Raw genomic sequence first — 21,478 nt, forward strand, 5'->3', positions numbered from 1 at the left:
GAGTCGTACTGAACTTGTACCTGCATAAAAAAAGGGCTAGAAAGTTGAGAAGAAATCACTAACATAACTTTTTTAGCCAAGAAACTTTAGGAGCAACTCCAGGCAAGTAGTGTCATTCTAACCCCCACCGACGTTGCCAAGGTGACAAGGCGCTTCCGGGAGGTTGCCATAGAAATAGAATGCTGGCTTGGTTGTTTCCATGGCAGTACAGACGCCACGAGCCACAATACTGGATTCCGATGGGTTAATGATCATCGAGACATTAAAGGAAAAGTGAACAATGTATTCCGAAAGAGGTTTTACACACATTTTATTAACATTTTTTCAAGACTTTTCAGTTCCAAACCCATGATATAAAACCAATATTAATAATAATACTCACTCTGCAAATATTTAATGACTCACAAGGACCATTCAATAACACAAAAAGGAATTCAGATCTCAAACACATGATACAAAGTATAAATAAACACCTCTTGGGCAGCAAAGCAAGGCCCTAAAACAACCAAGAATACCTGAGGATAATGTAACACACTATTCTAGGGCACAATGATATCCTGGGATAAACCTTCCATTTTCATTGTAACTTAGATATGACAGGAACATGTCTCTGTGAAATCGTAGGAGCTCATTATGTGGAATCTATGGGGAAGCGCTCCGGCCACTGGGATGGATCTAGGAAGATGGTGCAGACTCCACTGTAGAACCAAAGTCTTGGTAGGTAGCTCTCCACCTCCCAGGTGTTGGCCGCTCGGTTGTAAACCTCCACTTCCACCCCATAGTCCCCCTCCATACCTTTCCAATGGCCGCCAGTGACAAACAGCCTCCCATCCAGCGAGACCAGGCCACCATTCTCATGGAGCATGTGGAGAAGCTGGACCTGAGGAGAGGAAAATGTTGTTTTTGCTTTTATACTGCTAAGTTAGCATTAATCCAAAGGATTGTATCACTGTATTTTGACTGAAGTCAGCAGTGATATATAACACCACCTTCTGCCACATGTTCGCCTCAGGATCATAAGAGTAGACTTTCTTAGTGTTGTCAGCAACCAGATATATAGTTCCATCCACACAGACAGAACAAGGAGAGGACAAATACTTAGGGATGAAGGGCGAACATATGCTGATCCAGCTATCTGTAAAAACAAACAAAAAAACAACAACATGTAAACACACATTTGATTTAGAATACTAAAGAAAAGACAAATATCCATACTGAATTACAATCTTGTTTGAGTTCTGTCGACTTGTATAGGGTCCCATATTATGCTTATTTTCACATTCATACTTGTAGTTTGTGATTCTACTAGAACATGTTTACATGCTTTAATGTACCACATCATCCTGTCATCTGAATATACCTGTATTCCCCCTTTAAAACACTCAGTTTTAGCTCCTGTCTCTTTAAGCCCCCCTTTCCGGGTCTTCTGCATCTGTACTCTTTGTGTTTCTGCAACGTCATTGCGCCGGGGAATGACTGTAAAGAGCTAAAAAATATAGAGTTTTAAAAATCCTCCTAACTCAAGTGGATGGCGAGTCCACACCACTACTATAACGCAGCAGCGGTGAACGATATTGCTTGGATCACTTTCAGAGCAATTTGATGAAATCAAAATCCATCTGAATTTAAAAGAGGTCACATTCACACTCTTAATGACAAATAAAAGCTAAAAAGCTAAAAGTGCTTTATAAATGTCGTACCTGACGTTTAAGGCCCTCTCTTTTATGTAACCTAATTGATGGCATTTTGCAAACACAGTAATGGAGAAGACGGGGGACATGTGGGGCTCAGACACAGCTGGAGCACTTATCGTTCATCCGTGTGGATGCTCAAATCACTGTCCTTATAGTAATAGTCCTTGGTGTGGACATCACTTGCGGCACTGTAGCGCCGAAATATACCTATACAAATCTCTTGCTACTTAAGATTTGGGTGAAAAAAAGCTGACCCCCTCAGACACATGAGGTTGTCTTTGATCATCCTTACCTATAACAGGGTTGTAGCACTGCATGGCCAAAGCATTGTACTTCACAGCACATGAGCCAATCACATAGAGCTTCCCATGACATGCTGTGGCGGTGAAGTTAGTCACATATTTTAAGGCAGGGCATGTCAAGGCCCAGGTGTTGCTGTAAGGGTCATAATGCTCAACTTCAACACGATCTGAAGTTGTACCTAGAGGAAGGAAGTGAAAAGTAGAATGAGTGATGAAGATGAATTATGCTCTCAAAAATGTAAACAAATACTTCAATTTGTAGTTATGTTTGTGGCAGCAAAAATACAAAAAAATGTTGCAAAAGGTATTTTCCTACCTCCAATGACATAAATCTCGCCGTTGAGTGTTGCAGATGAGTGGTTAGTCCGAGGCCGGAGCATGGGTGCCACAGTAACCCACCTCCCCTCTCTTGTGATGTACTTCCAGGTCTCCGTGGTCGACCAGGTGTTAGTATTCGAACCTCGCGAGCCCCCTGTCAGACAGACAAGAGCACTTTGTCAAAGGTCTGACAATGTTTGACATTCCTCACAAGTGAAGTGAGTTCTACTCAAAACTGTGGATCATCACTTCTTCTCTTTTTGCCTCTAAAGTTTCTGTGTTTCATTCACTTGACTCACCTGTTACATACACATCATTATTCAAGGAGACCATGGAGTAACCCCACTTGTTAGGGTTGGGGAAATTAGGGAGCTCATGCCACTCTTCTACAGAGAAAAAGAAAAGGGAGTTAATGTTTGAGCATCACTCAGAGAGTGAGCCAAAGGTTTTCACAAACACAGCATGCAAATGACAAGTGTATACTAAGGAAATTAGGCAAAGATGCACAAATGTCCTTTAGGGGCCATTTAAATAACAGTAGGTCAACAGTAGGTCAAGGAAGAAACCGTCTTCTGGCACAGCCCTCACACTTGTGGCTGGTGTTGTCATGCCTCAACATAAATCCCGTAAACTTAGAATGAGATGCAAGGATCTTTTTTTCTTTTTTTCCCATATGAAAAATACAGACATGGATGCCTTCTTCCAGCTCTGCACTGTAAAACACTCATTAGAGGAACTGAGAAGATGATCCAATTTTGTCACATCCAGACCACATTCCCATAGAGCTGTTTTTCTGTCAACACTACGTTTAACGACCTACGACACATCTGCCAAACTTTTTCAAGGAATCTGGCCGACGTTTCATAACAAATTTCTGTTGGGAAATGCATTCTGGACTTAAACAAACTTGACATTTTTATATGTGCAAAAAAACTATTTGTACTTGTCTTTGTGTTGTAGAAGGCACAGTTCCTGTGCAGCAGTCTTTGCAGTCTTGGGTCTCTGTCCTCTTCATCCGAGTCTTCATCATCCGAGTCTTCCAGTGAACGACCTCCCATGACCATCAGCACCTCTTGCAGGTTTGGTTGTGGACTCTGAGAGTTGAGTCTGTCCGTATATTCCGGTGCCAAATCCATTTTCTAGAAAAGTAGAAGTCGTGATTGTTTTTGTAAAATCTGCTCAGATTGTGTAAACAAAGATAACAGAGAAAATAAGGAGGAAGTGTGAACTCACTAACCTCTCTGTGAATTTTTTCCACGGCTTCTCTGCAGCTGGGAGAGGCCTGCACCAGACTGTCCTTCAGCAGGGTGTCAGCCAGATAGTCAAGGCTGAGCAGAGGGAGACGGGATAAGGTTAGGAGTTCAGGGAGGTGGCAGAGCCGAGACTCCTGGTGCCTGACCCATTTCAGGATGGCGTCCACACGGGTGGACTCTGTCCGGATTTGTAGTCCTTCATCAGACAGGCAGGCAACCAACCTGTCCTTTCCCAACAGTAGAAACTCCTCACCTTGTTGTACTGCCTCAAAGTTCTCCAAGAGGAAGGCCAACGCTTTGGCCATCACTTCAGGGCAGCCATGGATCGCCCCAAACTCCAGGATTCCCAGGCAGTTGGTTGCATCAATCTGGTGCTGAAGGTATCGGCTGCACACGGCTCTCACTGTCTGGAACTGCAGCTGGCTGGAGGTGCAGATCAACCCCTCCACATTGCTCTGGTTTATGGTTAGTTTGCCTGTGTATGCAAAGTCCAGCAAGTAGCTGAGTATATTAGGATCAACATCATGAAGCTCCACACGTGCAGCTATGCTCTCCACAAAGTCCCCTGAGAACATGCTGTGGAAGTACGTGCTGCAGAGGGCCAACACGCCACGGTGACAGGGGAAGTCCCGACCGCCTGCGCTCAATACTACATCCACCAATTTTGGGTGTGAGCAGAAGGAGCGCAAGCCCTCCAGAATGCTCTGAGGATGGGAGGACAGGCAGAAGTCCAGGTCATCCACATTGCGTACCATGGTCAACTTTAGCCTAAAATGGAGGTCTTTCAGCAGGGATGGTCAAAAACTCAGTTTAAGCTTACCTGCAATTGTAGAAAAAAATAAATAAATGTGAAGAAGAAATCATTCTGAAAACCTGTCTATTTTTCCATGAAAAGATCAGCAATAACTTCGCCATGAAGCACAAAATGTTATTCTACAACTGTTTAAAATGTTGCACACCTGATAACCGGATTTGAAAAAACTGCATCATACAGAGAAACTGCAACTTAAAAAATGGTGGTCTACAGGACGTGTTTGTCATTTGTTACTGAATATTTTCAAAACTCCAGACTTTTCCAGACTCAAATTTCCAGACTACTCTGAGGAGTTTTGGGCCAATATTAAACACCTGAATACCAATTGTTAGATGCTTATGTAAACAAATGCTTTTAAAATCAAACTTTTAACATGTATGTTCGATTCTGACTGGCCTTTTTACATGTACGTATTGTAGCTCATATAAGTGAATGAACTCCAAACCGAGACATGTTCAACGCACAGCATTTTATTCAAGCTGAATGTTTGAAGAGTTCATCACTGTGAACCTGCAGCACCTGCAGCACCTACAGACAGGAACAGCACGGATGGACCTACAAAACTACCAAACACAAGTCTGTGCTTCATTGGCTTTAGATGGACTAAACACACTGTAAATAAATAACATAATGTTAAACTAAATGTAGACGACACATAAGGAACAATTTCAGTAAATGACAATCGCAGTAGCCATGGTAACCTGACACCATTCTACAGCCAGCTTGATTAGTTTCATATCATCAACAGGTCGGCTACGTTAGCAAAGTTGTTTTGATTTGTATACATTGATATATTTTATTTTAGAAAGTGTGATAATAGTCTTAATAATACTCTTTTCCCTTTTCCCATACTTATCCAGAACTGGGAATTACTTAAATTAAATGCCATACTTTTCCATACTGTGTAGGAACCCTGTTAAGAGACATTTTGATACATTTTTAGTCTTAAGTTTGTTACAAAACAGTTTCTCCTCTGTGATCTTTCTGATTTGAGCAAAAAATAAAAAAAAAATTGTGCCAATATCTCCTCACTGTCCACTAGCTGTTTGTTCTGTGTGTGCTGAAAAAGCCCTGGGTCTGTAAATGGGAAACAAAGTGACTCAGACCGAGTTACACAACATTGGTCCGTTGGTTCCGTTGGTAAATCTGGCACATGCTAACGGTCTAAAGGGGCACTGACGGGAAGGGTGTATTTGTTTGGGTGTTGAGTTCAAATATCAACAATGTTTCCCCAGAATCACAGACTCCACCTTTAAGTGTGGTATCACTGTGTTGTTACAAGAACTACAAAGTACTTTTGGCTCATGATTATGACATACTGTAATAGTATGACTTTAATCTTCTCTAAAGCCAACAACAAATTACATTTCCTGCCATCAAATGCTGTAAAAGTACACGAGTAACCAAGAACAAACTTACCAGAGAAGCTGAGAATGGAAAAAAATGCTCATCCTTCCAGTAAAAAAGCTGTTTGTAGCGGAGTGGCAGGTCAGATCAACATGGAGTGGGCAGCATGGTGAAAAGCTTTTGCAAAGTCACTGGGACTGCCTGTCTTTCAGTTATTTTTAGGACTGACAGTGACACTGTGCTGAAGTCAGATTACAAACAACAAGCATGGGTCCCACAGCTGCTGTTACAGGCACATATTATTCTCAACAGGCCTGGGAGATAAATGATGTAGCACAGACTTTTTAATATGCTGCAACAAACAATTAGAATACTACTATGCTAGACAAAGTGCAGCTTGTCTGTATGCTGTATGTAGGTGTGAAGATATTTTAGATTTGATTATTAGTGCATTAAAAAGCTAAGAAATTAAAAGAACATGCAATGTCAGTTTAGAATAAGGTAAAATGCAATAGAGTTTAATGGTTTAACAATAAAATACAGTATAAAATTAACAAAATTATGATTCAAATCAGGCAATATCTGTTCAATTAAGTAAACATGGCTGATAATCTGGCTAAGCATTCTGTGCTAGCTTTCGGTACGAGATAGTTGACAATTACAACAATTCAATTCCCAATTCAAACAGTATTTAGGTTACCTACTCTAATGTAAACTAACTACACACAATACAAAAATAGCCAAAAGATGACACTACTCAAAATCAAAAATCTCTGCCTCTTTCTCTTTCCAAAAAGCAAAACTGCGATCGATGTATTTACAAATTTCTTCGTTGCTGAAACTTGAAATGTCAGTTCCACTGTTGATCATCCCCTCATCAGGTGTAGGTGTCTGAATAATGACCTTAGGGACCTGTCTAACCTCAGGAAGGGTATGTTTCACCACTTCTACAGTGCTTTCAGACTGACTCACGGTGTTTCCAAAGAATCTCACTTTAATGTCCTCGAAGCCGTCCTTCCACTCGCGGTTCCCAGCCTCAATGTCCTGTGTGACAGCCTTATGGAAGTCCCTGACCAGCTCCCAGGGAAAGCTGCCCACATGGTCGAACACCTCAAAACACAAGAGGTGTCTCATTTTGCGTTCCTCCACAGGCAGCTCCAACTCCAGCATGTGGAAGTAGCCCAGCATGAAGAGATCCAGGGTCAGGTTGTCATACTCCACTGGCACGCCATCCAGACGAGGTAGGAACTGCTCAGGGGAGTAGAGGGCTTTCTGCCTGTGGAGCCTGTGAATAACACTGAATGGTTATTTTATGATGTATAACAGTAGGTTGAAACTATCTGGCATTTTTCCTTGCTGGATGAACTCAGCGATCACCTGAAAATAAGAATAATCGTTTTTGCGTTAAAAGTTTGCGTAGAATGAGCCATTTTCACGTTCTCCTAAACGCTTGGCACATGGGAGAAGTTCAGTTGCTGCCACTAAATCCTACACACTGAACCCAAGTCAGCAGACATAATGCAACATTCTGGCCAAAGGACAAGTCCAATATTGACTCCTTTTAGATCAGTTTGTGTCAACTAACTCCCTAAAATGTTATTTGGACTTTAGCTAGCTTAATGTTTGCTAGCTAAAACTAAAATCGGTATGTTCAAAGAACTGCTGCCTGTTGCTGAAAAGGGTTGATAGGAGCTGTGAGACTAAACAAAAAGCAATTTTGCTCGCCCTAAGAACAAAGGCTAGGAGCTCCATAGAGCTGGAGGGTGTACGTTTGTCACATAGACTTTAGATAAAGATGGACAATACGTCTTCACTTCCTTCCACTGCACAAAAGTGAATCCATGCTCATTTGGAGTACTCACTGAAGTGATGAGCCCCATACACCTGCCAAACCATCACAAGTTGATCATTATATTTTCCCCATTTTTTATAGCATCAAATAACTAATTAAAACCAAATTCATCAGAAACATAAATACTTGGACAAACATCAGCGTAATAAGAATTACCAAAAATGACAGAAACCATCTTTAATCTGATTTTTTTCTTCATGTATTTAGATTTTTTTAGTATGGCCCATGTCCCATCCACTAACATGGAGGGGGTGGGATTTATGACCTATACTGCAGCCAGCCACCATAAGGTGCATTTCCATTACAGTCGAATACCCGAATAAGGCACTTGCCACTGGGCCTACCAACCTTTCTGGGGGAAACCCTGAACAAAATCTAAAAATTATGGGTATTTCAATATATATTTATAAAGGTTTTATGGGCAAGGAAGGCCTATTCAATACCAACTAAGTCTATAATGCCTGCATCTTTCTAAATAAATTAGTAGTTTTGGTCCCAATAGACACACAAAAAAGGATGCCACCTCGTGATTATTTCAATTCTGTTGTAGAATAGGGACGACAGTATGTTATAAAAAAGTCATGCAGTCCTACCTGCGTATCTGTCTGGACGGGACACTGGAGATCATGCTCCTCCAGTTTCCCAGCATCTTGTTGACAGCACTCCTCTGCTTGAAGAAGTGTCCCAGAGAACTGTTCATCATCTTCGACTGGGCGCTCTCTTCGCTGCCCCCGCGACCAGCCTCAGATTTGTCACCCGTCTCCGGGTTTCCGCCACTCATCTTCCTCTCTGCTGCATCCTTGCTCTTCAGTGTCACAGTGTAGGCAGATTTCTTCCAGTGGCCTAAGAACAGCACAACTATACGCTCCTTTCTAAGGCTGGTGGTCTCTAGGACATCTGCAACATTTTCATCATAGTCAATGCCGGAGTCACTGTTCTGGTCTGTTTCTGGAGCCAGACTCAAGACTTTAGGCTGCTTGTCTGACTCTGGGGCCTCAAGCTGTGTGGAAGAACTTAACACGAGAGCCTCCTCCGCCTCATCTGACAAAGGTGAGTTCTGTGTCTCAAAATTAGACTTCAGAGTCCTCACAGACACTCCAAACTGATGGATTTCATCCTCTATCCTCTCCCTGCGTCCCCTGGTGGAATTCTGTCTGTCAGGCGTCTGAGAGAACACAGTGATCAGGTCGGTGTTGGGCATCTTGCAGTAGGGCTGATCTGTCAGGTTGGTCATGAGCAGAGACATGCTCTTTACGATGCCTGAGATGCGGCCACACCACACTGGTAGAGGAACTTGACTTGAGAAGTTTCTGAACTGTGTGTTGACGGTGATGTTCACTATGGGGGCTGGCAGGATGTGCCTGAGCTCCTCAGCTAGACGAGCGAGCTCCAGCTCATAGCCCTCACAGTTCCTCTGCATGGAGACGTTGGCAATCTGCTGCTCCACATAGATGAGATCATCCTCAGTCAGCAGCTCACCAGAGGGCCCCAGGATGGCATTGTGGGCTTGGGAGTACCTCCAGCTGACTTTGGCAAATCTGTTCCCATTTTCCTGTAAGAAAAGAGGCACACAGCAGGCAGATAAACATGCAGGATGCCATATTCAAAGTTTTTTTTTTTCATTTCAAATGGCTTAGGCGTGAAACTAATGATACAGTAAAACTGCAATCCAAACCTCAAAAATATGACTTGACTAGTAATATGGTATGTGTTCAGTGATTTGTTATTTGAAATTAAAAGTAAATGTCAATGATGATGGAATTTCCAAGTGTTTTTTTCAAATTTTCAGCAATGCAGATTTAGAAAAGCATCACAAATCTTCACTCTGCTCATTGTGGTCTGGTTAGGCTCAGTAAGCATTTGTTTAGATGGGGATTTTAAGTAGGCTGTACAGCATTCAACTGACTTTTACTAACACTGCAAATGATTGGTCAATTACTAAAATAGTTGCACAATACAGATTTTTTTTCAGTCAACAACCGATAATTACCTGCTTCTCATGGCATATACCAAATAAGATAACTGATGAGTTCACAGTTTTGGATTTGAAAAAACAAAGTCATAAACCTGTAGTGTATTCCCACCTTAGGTTAAGAAAGATGAAAGATTTAATATCCAATAGCTCTGATCTATTCCAAATTTAACTGACACAACTATTGTTAACATAACCAAAACAAACAGTTCAGACTCTTCAAATGTTCTTTTATTTTTATTAAATTAAGAACAACTAAAAACTTCACAAACGTACTTTGGCTTTTATAAAGCATTTCACCAAAGAATCTAAATGAAATGCTTTGACATAATCTGTCCAATCAGTTGTTTACATCTGTGCAGACGCTGTGCTTGTTAGGTTTTTGTATTATTCACCAATAATTATTTATTTCATTATCTGACTAATACGTAATAAAAATATCGATTTCCCATTATCCACAGATACTTTATCTGTCTCTAGTTGTCGATGAATTTTCTGACGATCGACTTATTGTTTTGGCTGATTTTTTTAACCACACATCATAATGTAAACACTCATTAATCACTGAACTGTTGGACTCAAAACAGAAAAACAAATTCACATTGAATGTTTTCCTTAACTCAGAATACAGCTAAAACAGTGATAATGATGTTTTATCTTTAGAGAGACGTTACCTTCCTCCTCTGATCCTCCTCATCCAGCAGCCTGGCCTGCAGCTGTCTCACCATGACTTGCCTCTTCCACTCAGCAATGGGACGGCCCCTCTCATCGTGAGTGGGCACCAGGTAGTCGATATCCGACAGGTTGGCTTCCTCGGTGGGCAGGACCACCATCTTGTTCTACACACAAAACAGCATTTTTAGCTACAGAAAGAAAACGCTGACAAAGGAAGGATGTGTACAAAATAAGAAAGCTTACTGCCACTCACTGCTTGTCCAGTGAAGGTTCCTGATATTCCTGATTGTTTTAAGGATTTAATGGGCGCCATGTTGCCAAGAAGTTTTCTTTCAGCCAGGAGGTTTGCATCAGGCAACATGGTTTTAACAGCAGAGACAGTTATCTCACTCCCGGCGGCCTTGGGCTGATTGAAACCTTTAACAACTGAAATACATATCATCAAGTATTTGTCTTTCTCACTCTAATGTACTTTAATGAACACAAACAGTGACTTAAAAGAATCATTTCATAGTATAGTAAATAGGAATGAATAAGATAAACAAAATTTCTTTTTTTTCACCAGATGTTGCGATTTGAACCTTTACAGCTGTTTTCTCCAGCTGGGCAGGTGTGGTTGAAGCAGGAGGTAAAGGAGGTGCAGAAGGGGGCTGAGGGTATCTCGCTTGTGGGGACTCCTCACTCTCAGGTTGCTAGTTTGGACAAAAAAAGAAACATGGCCTGGTTGTTATGGTTATACCGCGAAATTGTTGAGAATGGAAAACATGGTAAAAAACTAAACTCAGCGTTACCTTTAAGCTATCCATGGGTGTTTTACTGCTGTAACTGTCCCCGCATGAGTCACTCAAGAAGCCGTAGTAGTCCTCTCTGCGGCGCTGCAACAACACAGCTGGCTTCACCTTCACTTCTTCCTCTACTGGAGCAATTACCTGTATGGGCTGATCTGCACAGGCTGTCTGCAAATATAATAGTCACATTTAATACTGTGTAAGACTTTTGAAGACCGGATATTATGAAAATTATGAAAACATTTTTGACTTTCTGAACTTTCTGAGCCTTACAATGATAAGCTATTATTCTGGTTTCGACAGTCCACATCTGATGAAACGTGACATTTCCGTTGTTGGACAGGAAAAAAAAAAAAATATCTGAAGATATTGTGACAATATTTCTCACTAGAGTAAAGAGGCCGAGGTAGAGGCAAGAAATATGTATTTGATTCTGCCCAAAGGTGGGAACGGTAGACAGTTATAGTTTGAGGGAGATAGAAAGCTAGATTAGAACAGTGTAATCAATTACACTATTTTTTATTAATTTTATGATTATTATTATTATAGTGAGATTTATTTGGATTATTTTCTACAGGTCAATATGTCATGTAGGTGTAAAGGGAGTCAAGTATATAAGGATGGAATTTAGCATAGAAGTACAAGTAAGATTGGCTTATTTTAATATATACATAAATATTTCTGTTGGTGTGGTGCTTAGCACTGTCGCCTCACAGCAAGAGAGTTCCTGGTTCCTGGCTGGGGCCCTTCTGTGTGGAGTTTGCATGTTCTCCCCGTATCTGCGTGGGTTCTCTCTTGGTTCCTCCCACCGTCCAAAGACATGCACGTGTTAGGTTAATTGATGACTCTAAATTGTCTGTAGGTGTGAATTGTTGTCTGTCTCTGTTTGTCTCTATGTGCCCTGTGATACACTGGCGTCCTGTCCAGGGTGTACCCCGCCTCACGCCCGATGTCAGCTGGGATCGGCTCCAGCCCACCCGCGACCCTGATAGGGACAAGCGGTTGAAGATGGATGGATAAAAAATTTGGATGAAAACAGTAAGTCTGTAAATCTAAAAAAAAAAAAGGAATTCCTGTAACAAATCTGCCAAATAAAATCCCTTAAATAATTAAATAGATTAAAATGAACACATGAAAACATTTTAAAGCCTATGGACATGTACTATGAAAGACACAAAGAACCAAACAAGCTCACAGAATAGTAAGCAACCTTGAATAATTGGCAGCATTTTACACCACTCCAGGGAGGATGTATGGAAACATTTAGATCCCTTTTAATGAACCTGCATTGTCTTAATGCACTCCATGCAGAATGCATATCAAATTCAGCTCTCCAAAGACATTATTAGTAACCAAAACATCAAAGGCAGCTCTAATATGCTGCTGCGTGCAGTTGTGCTTTGTGTCCGTGAGGTGGTCCTTGCCATTTCCTCTCACACAGCACTTTGATGTCCAACAGCACAAAATATGCTGTGACACTGCTCAGGCAGAGGAATTAACTTCCCTGAAGTTGTGCAATCCATAAATAGATAAACAAGGGGGCTGGCAAAAGCGGAGAGGGAGCCTGATTGCTTTGTGACCCTTCTCATAACAGTTCAGTGTCCTAAGAGCTATGATGAACCGGTCCGTGTGTGTTTAATTAGACCCAGTGGCCAGAGAGCATTTGGTTTTCATCAGCACCCCATCACAATTGCCACGCAGATATAGATAGCCGAGCCCTGTTTTGGCCTGGATCCACTCTCCCTCTATCAAAGACCACAAAGAGCCCGATCACTACGGATTAGGAGCCAAGAGTTAGGAAACAGCTACTCAGTGCTGCCTCATTGTCTGACATGCAGCAGCAGTAATCGGTAGTCCCTGTGGGTCAAGCCATGAGAGGGTTTAAGTATTTCAGAACACCATGTGTATTTAAAAACATGTCTTGTAATTCTGGAGTCAGTCATTAAAACAACCTGCTTCCACATAAAATATTCATGTTCTTGGTGATAAATTGCAACATGGAATGTATACAGCGGGTGTACATTATACACAGAACACTATAGTGTAAATACATGTCCACTCACATGTTAAAATACTCTCAGGTTTCCTGCAAGGAGGTAAATGCTTGAAAGGTTAACAACTGACAGATACAATGTTTTTGCCAACATTTACAGCTCTTTTTTTTTGCATCCCCTGAAGCCAAAGAAGACAAATGGCAATATTTTTCTGCTTTATAATTGAACTTTGTAAAAGCTACCGGATCGAAAAACTATATCTAAAGAGAGTGCAGGATTTTAAAAAAAAAAGGGAGAAAAAAATATTTTCCAATTTGCAGAAATCAAAAATGACAACATGTACTAAGGTCATGCCTGGGGTATTAGTCATGCCTAACCGTAAGAGGCCACAACTGATCAGAAAATAGGTCAAACATTGCCAAAACATCTGTCAGCTAGGGCCTCTTTAAAAGGACCTACTAAACTTTACTTTTCATTGTACAAAACTAATCACTGAGCCTGTCCAGCCACAGACTTCAAGAAAAATCATGTAATAAAGCGCAAAGAAGAGTGAAACCAAACTAAAAACCTACTAACCTTGACCGTGACCAACTCTCCCAGTGCTCTCCGGTAAGACTTCACTCTACAATGAAACCCTGGAGACACTGACTTGTGCAGCCAGGTATCCGGGATGGTTGCTCCGTGTCGAGGGTGACACTATCGTAAGGTCACCAAACACTCGTTTCACACCATCATCAGCATCTCTGCCAGTGGCCAAGGACCGCCAGGCAATAAACAATAAACTCTGATCGGAGAATGCTGTTAATAATTAAGGGAAAGGATAGGGTGGCCGGTAATGTCACTAATGCATGAACAAACCAATGGCCACGCTGTTGCACGAAGGGAAGTATCAGCGGAAGACTTGTCAAAGCAGCTGGAATAGAGACATTTTATCCATGCCTGTTCAAGTGCTTTTTCCACTTGGAACAATTGAATAGAGGAGCTAATTCATCTCATTCATAGTGTCAAAATATCCCAAAGCCTAAGGTGAGCCATTAATATTCACACCTGATAAGCTATGAGCGGTGAGATTTTGGCATTTTAGAACTAAAAAACAACTTAAACAGTATTTGAAATACATTTTCTGCTGATCAAGTAGGACTAATCTTTAAGCTCTACAGCTATTAATAGATTATATTAAACGGCTTTGTTGAATACTCAATTCTGATTGAATTAAGGCATTCTACAGTCTATCATAGACTCTGGAGGAATGATTTTAAATCAGTAAAATCCTTTTTAAATCAATATTTTGTGTCAAAATGATTTCTTCAGTATGTAGCCATGTCATACGCAGAATAATGTAGAGTGAGTGGGTCATTAGATCAAATTAAAACTGCTAAAAGTCTCAATTCACTATAATGACCCTATCACTCTACATTATCATACTATGAAAGTATATAGAATACTACATGGTTTATGGGGATAGGATATAGATGTTATAGTTCTGTGAAATATCCCCCCATCTGTGATACAAATGCAACTGTGATGCAGCCTGAGCAAATCAACAGACCCGATGTGAAAGAGGTTGGAGGACTTCAGAAGCAGCATTCCTTCAGGTAAGTTATCTCTGACAAAGTAAAGAACACAATGCAGTCATTAGATTCTCTCTAGTGATAATGTTGATCAGATATTTTATTATAAAAGCTATTAACGCGTGGCATGTTTTGTGTTTTGTGTTTAAGCGTAAATCTTGACGAAAACAAAAACAGTGATAAATTAAACAACACGTTTCCTCAGTCCAAGTGTTCTAAAAATACCATTCTCAAACAACAGTATCTTTGGTCTGATCGCTGTAAATGGAGCAACAATGTGAGTGAAGTAAACCTCACGGCACACACTGTTTATTTGATTGCAGCTGTTCATGAGATGTGAGATGATGAGGAAGCGTTGAGCGAGTCTGACCTCGTTGTGAGCGATCCAAACATGCAGAGAGGCCAAATACACAGCTCTCTCCGGTCAATGTCCCAATCCATTAAGGTCGCTGCTCGGAAATGGGATGATCTGACTGACACTTCAGAACTAATGAAACCTGCGATCTACGGAGCACTTTACAAACTTAAAACACCACCAGAAATGTAATGAAAACATTCACATCGACACGAACATCATCTCCGGCAGAGTAGGTTTTCAAAGCATTACATAGCATGCTCTCCAAATATTATAAAGATTTAAATCAATTAATGTCTTTTTCAGATTCTATCAGATGACCTATTTGTTAACATCAAGCCTCGGTCTGTGTCCAATTCATACCTTGCCAAGAAACCTGATACATCATTCTGTCTGCTACCAACATTACACAGTATCCAGAGGTGACAATCATAGCACTTCCAAGTCCCTGGAAAAAAAACATGACACACAACGTGTGTTTGAAGCCAATGACATCCTGCTCTCCAAAGTCCACAGAGGGATAGAGTTGCCGGTTCCAGGCATCAGAATGGTGAAAATGCTGAAACTTAAGCTTGTGGATCTCATAACGGGCTCAGCCCCTGGGCCCTCCACCTGAGCCGCTGGAGAGGGGTAACTGATAGGCCTTTAGTTGGAGGCGGCTCCGGCTGCGTCGGACGTCGCAGCAGTCCCTGCGTTAATTAGCTCTCCATTGTTGATAGGAGGATTATTTCTGAAGGGGAGCTCAGCAGCCACACCTCACTGGTTCCCTATCATCATCCTCTTTATGTATGAGTGCTGCTCTTCTCTGCTGACTTATTCATGGCTTCAATTGGCCGACAGCTTTCGTTACTCTGTGGTCATTGCTGTGTAGTCTGCACTATAGGCGGCAAGTGAAGTGTGATGGGGAGAAACCAGGACAGGCTGCAGGTGGACAGCTGTGAGGCTTTAAGGTTCAACAAGTCTGCTGACAGAGTGGTCCCCATCAGCTCCTTCAGTTTGCAGTTTGATCTGTTTCCTATTTAAAATCAACTCTACACGCTCTAATTTCTGTATCAGTATCAACTGTTATTCTTTAAACCTAATTATTATGTAGCAATTTAAAAGAAAAACCACTAAATCAAGACATAAAGAGGCTGCACACAACAAACTGACTATTCATCCTGGGTTACAGTAAATACAGGCTAGTTTATACTGCATTGACCCCTGCCCTGAACATCAGCACAAACAATGTGTTAACGCTAAAATATTCATCAGTCACATTACGGTTTTGTTTTCTGTGCAAAACAAAAGAGCCAATCTCAGAGAGTCATCGGTGGCAAACTGAGAACAAAGAATCTCCTCCAGCACTCACGGCACCGTCGCCTTTATGTTACGCCTTATTAAACAGAAAAGCCATCATCCTCCACTTTCTTAGACCTCTTAGACTGAGAGCAAAGCAATCAGGCCGAGTGGAAGACAACAGCACTGGAGAAGGACAGGCTTGACCTGCATGAATTACAAGTCGCAAATTAAGAAAATGATTCACCGAGGTTCCAAGAAGATCCTCCAGATGTTTGATGTTCTGCCTCAAACTAGCTTTGATTTTCATGCCAAAGTAAACAGCTGTGCAGTGCTGACACAAAGTGAGGACACAGGGCAGGAAAATGTGTGATAAAAATATATACTGATAGGTGAGAGAGCTTACATTTTTCCCCATGGCACAGAGATATCTGGCACATTCATGGTGTCCGTTGTACTCTGCCAAGTTCGCTGCTGTGAACCCATCAATATCATGATCTGAGGGGTTGGCTTGATTGGCCAACAGGATTTTACAACACTGAAAGAAGGAATAGGAAGACACAGCAATATCTATAAAAAAATGCTCTATGAATACAGTTTGTTTTATTTAAACAAGATAAGACAAAAACTATAACAGAAAAAAACTAAAGAAAAAAGTTGCATCTAACCTCCAGCTCTCCATTCTCTGCAGCATCATGAAGTGGGGTCCCTCCCCAGTAATCCTTGATGACCTTTGAACCCATGTGAAGCAACCTCTCCAAGATGCAACAGTGCCCTCTGCTGGCAGCAAAATGCAGAGCAGTTGCTCCATCTCTGTCCTGGCAGGACAGGCTGACATCAGTACAGGTCACCTATTTGGAGTTTATGAAAAAGGATTAAAGTGATTAAAGAAACACAAATGTAACTAGGAGATGATTGTTGTGTTTCTGTACTGACCAGCCACACCACCACAGCTTGGTGGCCCATGTGAGCAGCAGCATGCAGGCAGGTCATGCCATCGTGGGCCCTCAGGTGGACGTCGGCCCTGCAGGCGTTCACAAGGTACTCTACAACATGCAGGTGCCCTTCCTGGCAGGCCAGATAGAGGGGGGTAGCACCGATAACAGTCTGGTGATCCACAAATCTGTAGACCAACAAGGAGACAACAAAGTTAAGTTACTATCAGCCATTAAATGCTTAAAATCATGTAGTCAGTATTGCAACCAAGGACACCATTTTGATAAGTAGATGATATATGATATTAAAAACATCAGACTTATGCTGTGGGTTATTTCAGCCATAATAGGCTTCTGTTCAGTGTGACATTCAGAATTTTATACAGAAGCCTTAGAGGATACACAAGAAGTAGATACACAGGTTTCCAAAATGTTTCAAAATGTAAGCATCAGGAATAAAGGACAAATAAAGAAGTCTTTTTCAGACTTCTGATTCAGAAACAGGCTCCAAAGATACAGTAACTAAACACACGGTGGTGAATGAATAAAACGTACTTTATCTCAATTGTTGAAAAATAATATAGGCATTGGTACTGTGTGAAATGATGGACAAAATAACTGACTACTGAATATCATCAAAAATGTCAGTATTGTAAAACCATATTAAGCGACACAAATATGAGCACCTGAAGAAAAAACTTTAAAATGAAGTGCTATTGTCAATACGTATTATTATTATTATTATTATTATTATTATTATTAGTAGTAGTAGTAGTAGTAGTAGTAGTAGTAGTAGTAGTAGTAGTAGAAGTAATTTGAAGTAATGGACAACCTTCATACTGAAATGAATACTGTTAACTATTAATAACAACAATTCTACTGTTGTAATGTGTAGATTCTGTGCTTGCTCTGTTTTGATATTCTATTGATATTTTAGTCATGACCGGTGCAACTTGTCAATCCTGAATAAGTCAACATTTGCTGTATAGTGCATCTCCAAATATCGGATATGTGTGTTTTATGATACTCCATCACAAGAAAATAACCGTCACAGACATGAAGCAGAAGAGTGACGTATCTTTATCTGGTCCTTAATAAGTGCCACTATCTCATGTTTAAGAGATGGAGAAGACATGGGATTCATGAGAGGGATTTCTGCCCCTCTGCACCAATGTACAGTGGCCTAATGTTACAAATCCTTTTGTTTAATTATCAGCCATGTCAATCAGTGACTGATGATTATACATAACGGATTCACTTATTGGAAATACTGTCTATCGACTAAAGGACTGGTAACACCAAGAGAAAAAAAAAAGAAACCCATATAGTTCCACCCAAAGCTGTACGATAATACTGAGTGTGTCTAATAGCAACACATTTCTTATAATAGTTGATAAAACACTATACCAACATATTTGATTTTAGGAGGAGAATAGCTGCAAATTGGTGTGATGCTGATCTCCAGTATATGTATAGGTAAGCTACCACCTATGATGATAGGCTTACAGCACAATACATACAGTAAACTACTAACCAACTACTACGAGTCAGTTCAGACACACCAAGGGCAACAGCTGAGGGTGTGTGAAAACTAGATTGCAAGTTAGCAGAGAAGTTAAAATTGTTAGCTTATTATAATGAATAAAGAGTTGAAATGGTTAGCTGAAAGACAGTTTAAATAGAAAGTAGGCTACATTTGGCTGAAACAGTTAAATCCAGCTAAAAGTACTGGACGAATGGTTTGTATAAATCAAGCTAGCTAAAAGAACAAGATAAATGCTTGTAATAAATAAATCTAGCTAAAATAACTGGACAAATGGTTTAAATAGATAAAGCTAGCTAACATTAATGATAGATAGTAAACCTGCCCAACTGAATTCTGCTAGTAGTATATGGTACCAATGCAAACTCTATCAGATAAATGTGGTCGAGAAACACTCTAAACTGTGAAAGACCACTGTCAAGTTGTGGGAGTAAGGTTAAAACTGTTCTGTAGTTAACTATTTTCTATGACAGTCGGTGTACACATGGACATAGTCTAAAAGTTTTATATCTAGCTCACCTTAGTTTGGTGAGGCTCACAAATTAAACGGCCAGTGATTTTTCTCTATTTCTATTTCTAACTTGCAGCTTGCTGTCAGGCTGCAGGTTTTAGCTTTATTTTTGTCTTTCCTTATTTTAAAAGGGACCTATTATACACTTCTTCAGGTTCATACATGTATTGCTTCTACTAGAACATTTTTCTCATACCGCTCATGGCTGCTGCACCTGTATTCACCCTCTGTCAGAGACGCTCTGTTGCAGCGCCTGTCTCTTTAAGACCCCCTCCCGAAAAAAAGGCCAGTCTGCTCTGATAGGTCAGCACTTCCTAGGTCTCCGCTGTCCCATTCTCCATTGCTGTACTACTGCAGAAGACTCCTGCAACTGAGTGTATAATGTGATTTTCTACCTTCAAAAGTCACAAATAAAGCTTTCTAAACCAAACACAACACATATGGACATGTTGCAGCAGGACTATGATATTAATATTACAGCTTTGTCTGCTGTTAGCATGTAGCTACAAGTAGTAAACAGCAGCATGTTCTACCGGAGCTGTGCATAGCGGTACTTTGTGGGCCTGGAGCGGAATTACCCTATTTGAAAATGTGTGAAAGCTAGATGTCAGACCGCCGACAGTAGAAAGAACTGTCTATAAGGAAGCGTTGACCGCAGTCTGAATCCTGAGCAGATCTGCTCATGGGGGTTAGACTGGTTACCCATAAACCCGTTTACTTCATTATATGAGACTTTGGTCATGTTTAGCACGAACATCCAGCATTATAACAAGATCTAGATGACAGAAAATAAGGAAAAGCATAATAGATCCACTTTAAGTTTGTTGAACATCTCAGAGTTTGTGCTTTGCCTCTGTTCAGTTAATAGAACAAAAAAACACCCACAACTACTGGGTTAGTGGCCCTACCATATTCAGGTGTGAAATCAGCCATACTGATTTCTGAAAATGAAAATCACCATTAAAGCTGGGCTTAGTCCTTTAAAGAGCAATGAGGGATGCACGTGAACTCACCCAGGTGCCTGCTTAACAAGTAGTTTTAAACAGGTAAGGTCCCCATTGGCTGCAGCATAGTGAGCAGGCACAGCTCCACAGTTTGTCTCCACCCCGGCAACTCCTCCAACAGAAAGCAGCCACTTGATGACCTCGACACGACCGAACCGGGCTGCAAGGTGGAGCGCAGTGGCACCGGCAGCGTCCCTATCCTGGAAACATTAACAAAGGCGGAAATTAGATGAAGCTTGATGTACGGTAGAACTCTACTTTAAAGGCTTACTATAAACAGTCTTGATTACCAAGATCTGTCAAAGGGGTCTCATTCATATGCAAGATACAGTGCAACATATTTCTTATGGAGACCACCAATTAAGACAATTGGTAATCTCTATTATCAATCAATAAGAAACAAGATGAAACATTACATGTGCTGTTTAATTTCAAGCAGGATCTGCAAATTCATTCATAATGGACCTGTTTAATTTAGAGAGAAATAACAGTAGGTAGACTTGACTCTACACTTATGGCTCAATGGGGGCTCCACTCAAGCATCTGGACTTAATTACACATGCTACATAATACTAATGGATACCCAGTAAGTCAACACCATATGATGTAATCAGCTGGTAATACATCTGAAAAGGTAGCATACAGTACCTTTTACAACTGCAGTGATGTAAGCTCACTCTGGGATCAGTTAGATGACCATCTAAAGCCATCGCCTGGATTTAGATTCGCACACAACGTAGTCAGTAAAAATTACCAGGAAAGCTGGACACATGGCATCTCTCCAAGGCATGTGAGCTCTCAGGGTAGATTTCCCTCTCTCCCTCTCTGTAGAGATCACTCACAGTGGATACACTTACCTCAATGTTGCAGCCTCCTAGGTCTATTAGCCATTGCAGCTCCTGCATGTGGCCAGTAGCTGCTGCATCATGTGCTGGTGTGGCCCTGTTCAAGGCCCGGGCATCAGCTGCCAGCCCCAGCTCGTTCACCAGGAACTGCAGGCACTCCAGACGTCCACACCTGGCCGCATGGTGCACTGGGCCTGCACCTTGAGCATCAGTTATGGCAGGCAAGAGGTGACCAGAAGATGCCAGCTCCCTCAGGGTTTCAAGATCCCCTGCTCGAGCAGCCTGGATGGCTCGATGAAGCACCATCCCTGGCTGCTATGAGTTGGTTATGGCAAACAGAACAAGCTCCCTGGAGCGCTCTGGCTCCCACCAGGTTACCATCTCTTTCTCACTCATACTCAACTCTCGTTCAATTCAAAAAAAACAA

General features: G+C 41.3%; 2 protein-coding genes across 2 annotated transcripts; both read right to left on the reverse strand.

Moving 5' to 3' along the window:
* Positions 1-304: 304 nt before the first annotated feature.
* Positions 305-5,898, reverse strand: klhl30 (kelch-like family member 30). Its single transcript, XM_083910990.1, has 8 exons — positions 5,801-5,898; positions 3,552-4,387; positions 3,258-3,453; positions 2,614-2,700; positions 2,313-2,468; positions 1,987-2,175; positions 990-1,135; positions 305-880 (listed from the first exon to the last, which is right to left on the reverse strand). Exons 2-8 carry the CDS (start codon positions 4,320-4,322, stop codon positions 632-634), a joined length of 1,794 nt encoding a protein of 597 aa, XP_083767116.1. The 5' UTR covers positions 4,323-4,387; positions 5,801-5,898; the 3' UTR covers positions 305-631.
* Positions 5,899-6,361: 463 nt separating this feature from the next.
* Positions 6,362-21,357, reverse strand: espnla (espin like a; the record flags this gene model as incomplete). Its single annotated transcript, XM_083911023.1, has 11 exons — positions 6,362-7,013; positions 8,174-9,132; positions 10,227-10,391; positions 10,481-10,653; positions 10,790-10,919; positions 11,019-11,183; positions 16,620-16,751; positions 16,882-17,064; positions 17,150-17,336; positions 20,216-20,406; positions 21,064-21,357. 11 exons carry the CDS (start codon positions 21,355-21,357, stop codon positions 6,482-6,484), a joined length of 3,111 nt encoding a protein of 1,036 aa, XP_083767149.1. The 3' UTR covers positions 6,362-6,481.
* Positions 21,358-21,478: the final 121 nt, after the last annotated feature.

This window comes from Echiichthys vipera, assembly GCF_963691815.1.
Source record: "Echiichthys vipera genome assembly, chromosome: 3".
Taxonomy (NCBI): domain Eukaryota; kingdom Metazoa; phylum Chordata; class Actinopteri; order Perciformes; family Trachinidae; genus Echiichthys; species Echiichthys vipera.

Excerpts from the sequence above, each read along its gene's own strand:
- klhl30 (XM_083910990.1), bottom strand. The coding sequence starts at position 4,322 with ATGGTACGCAATGTGGATGACCTGGACTTCTGCCTGTCCTCCCATCCT. Across the intron at positions 3,454-3,551 it reads TGGAAAAAATTCACAGAGAG|AAAATGGATTTGGCACCGGA; the intron begins GTTAGTGAGTTC and ends CTACTTTTCTAG. Across the intron at positions 2,176-2,312 it reads CGAGATTTATGTCATTGGAG|GTACAACTTCAGATCGTGTT; the intron begins GTAGGAAAATAC and ends TCCTTCCTCTAG.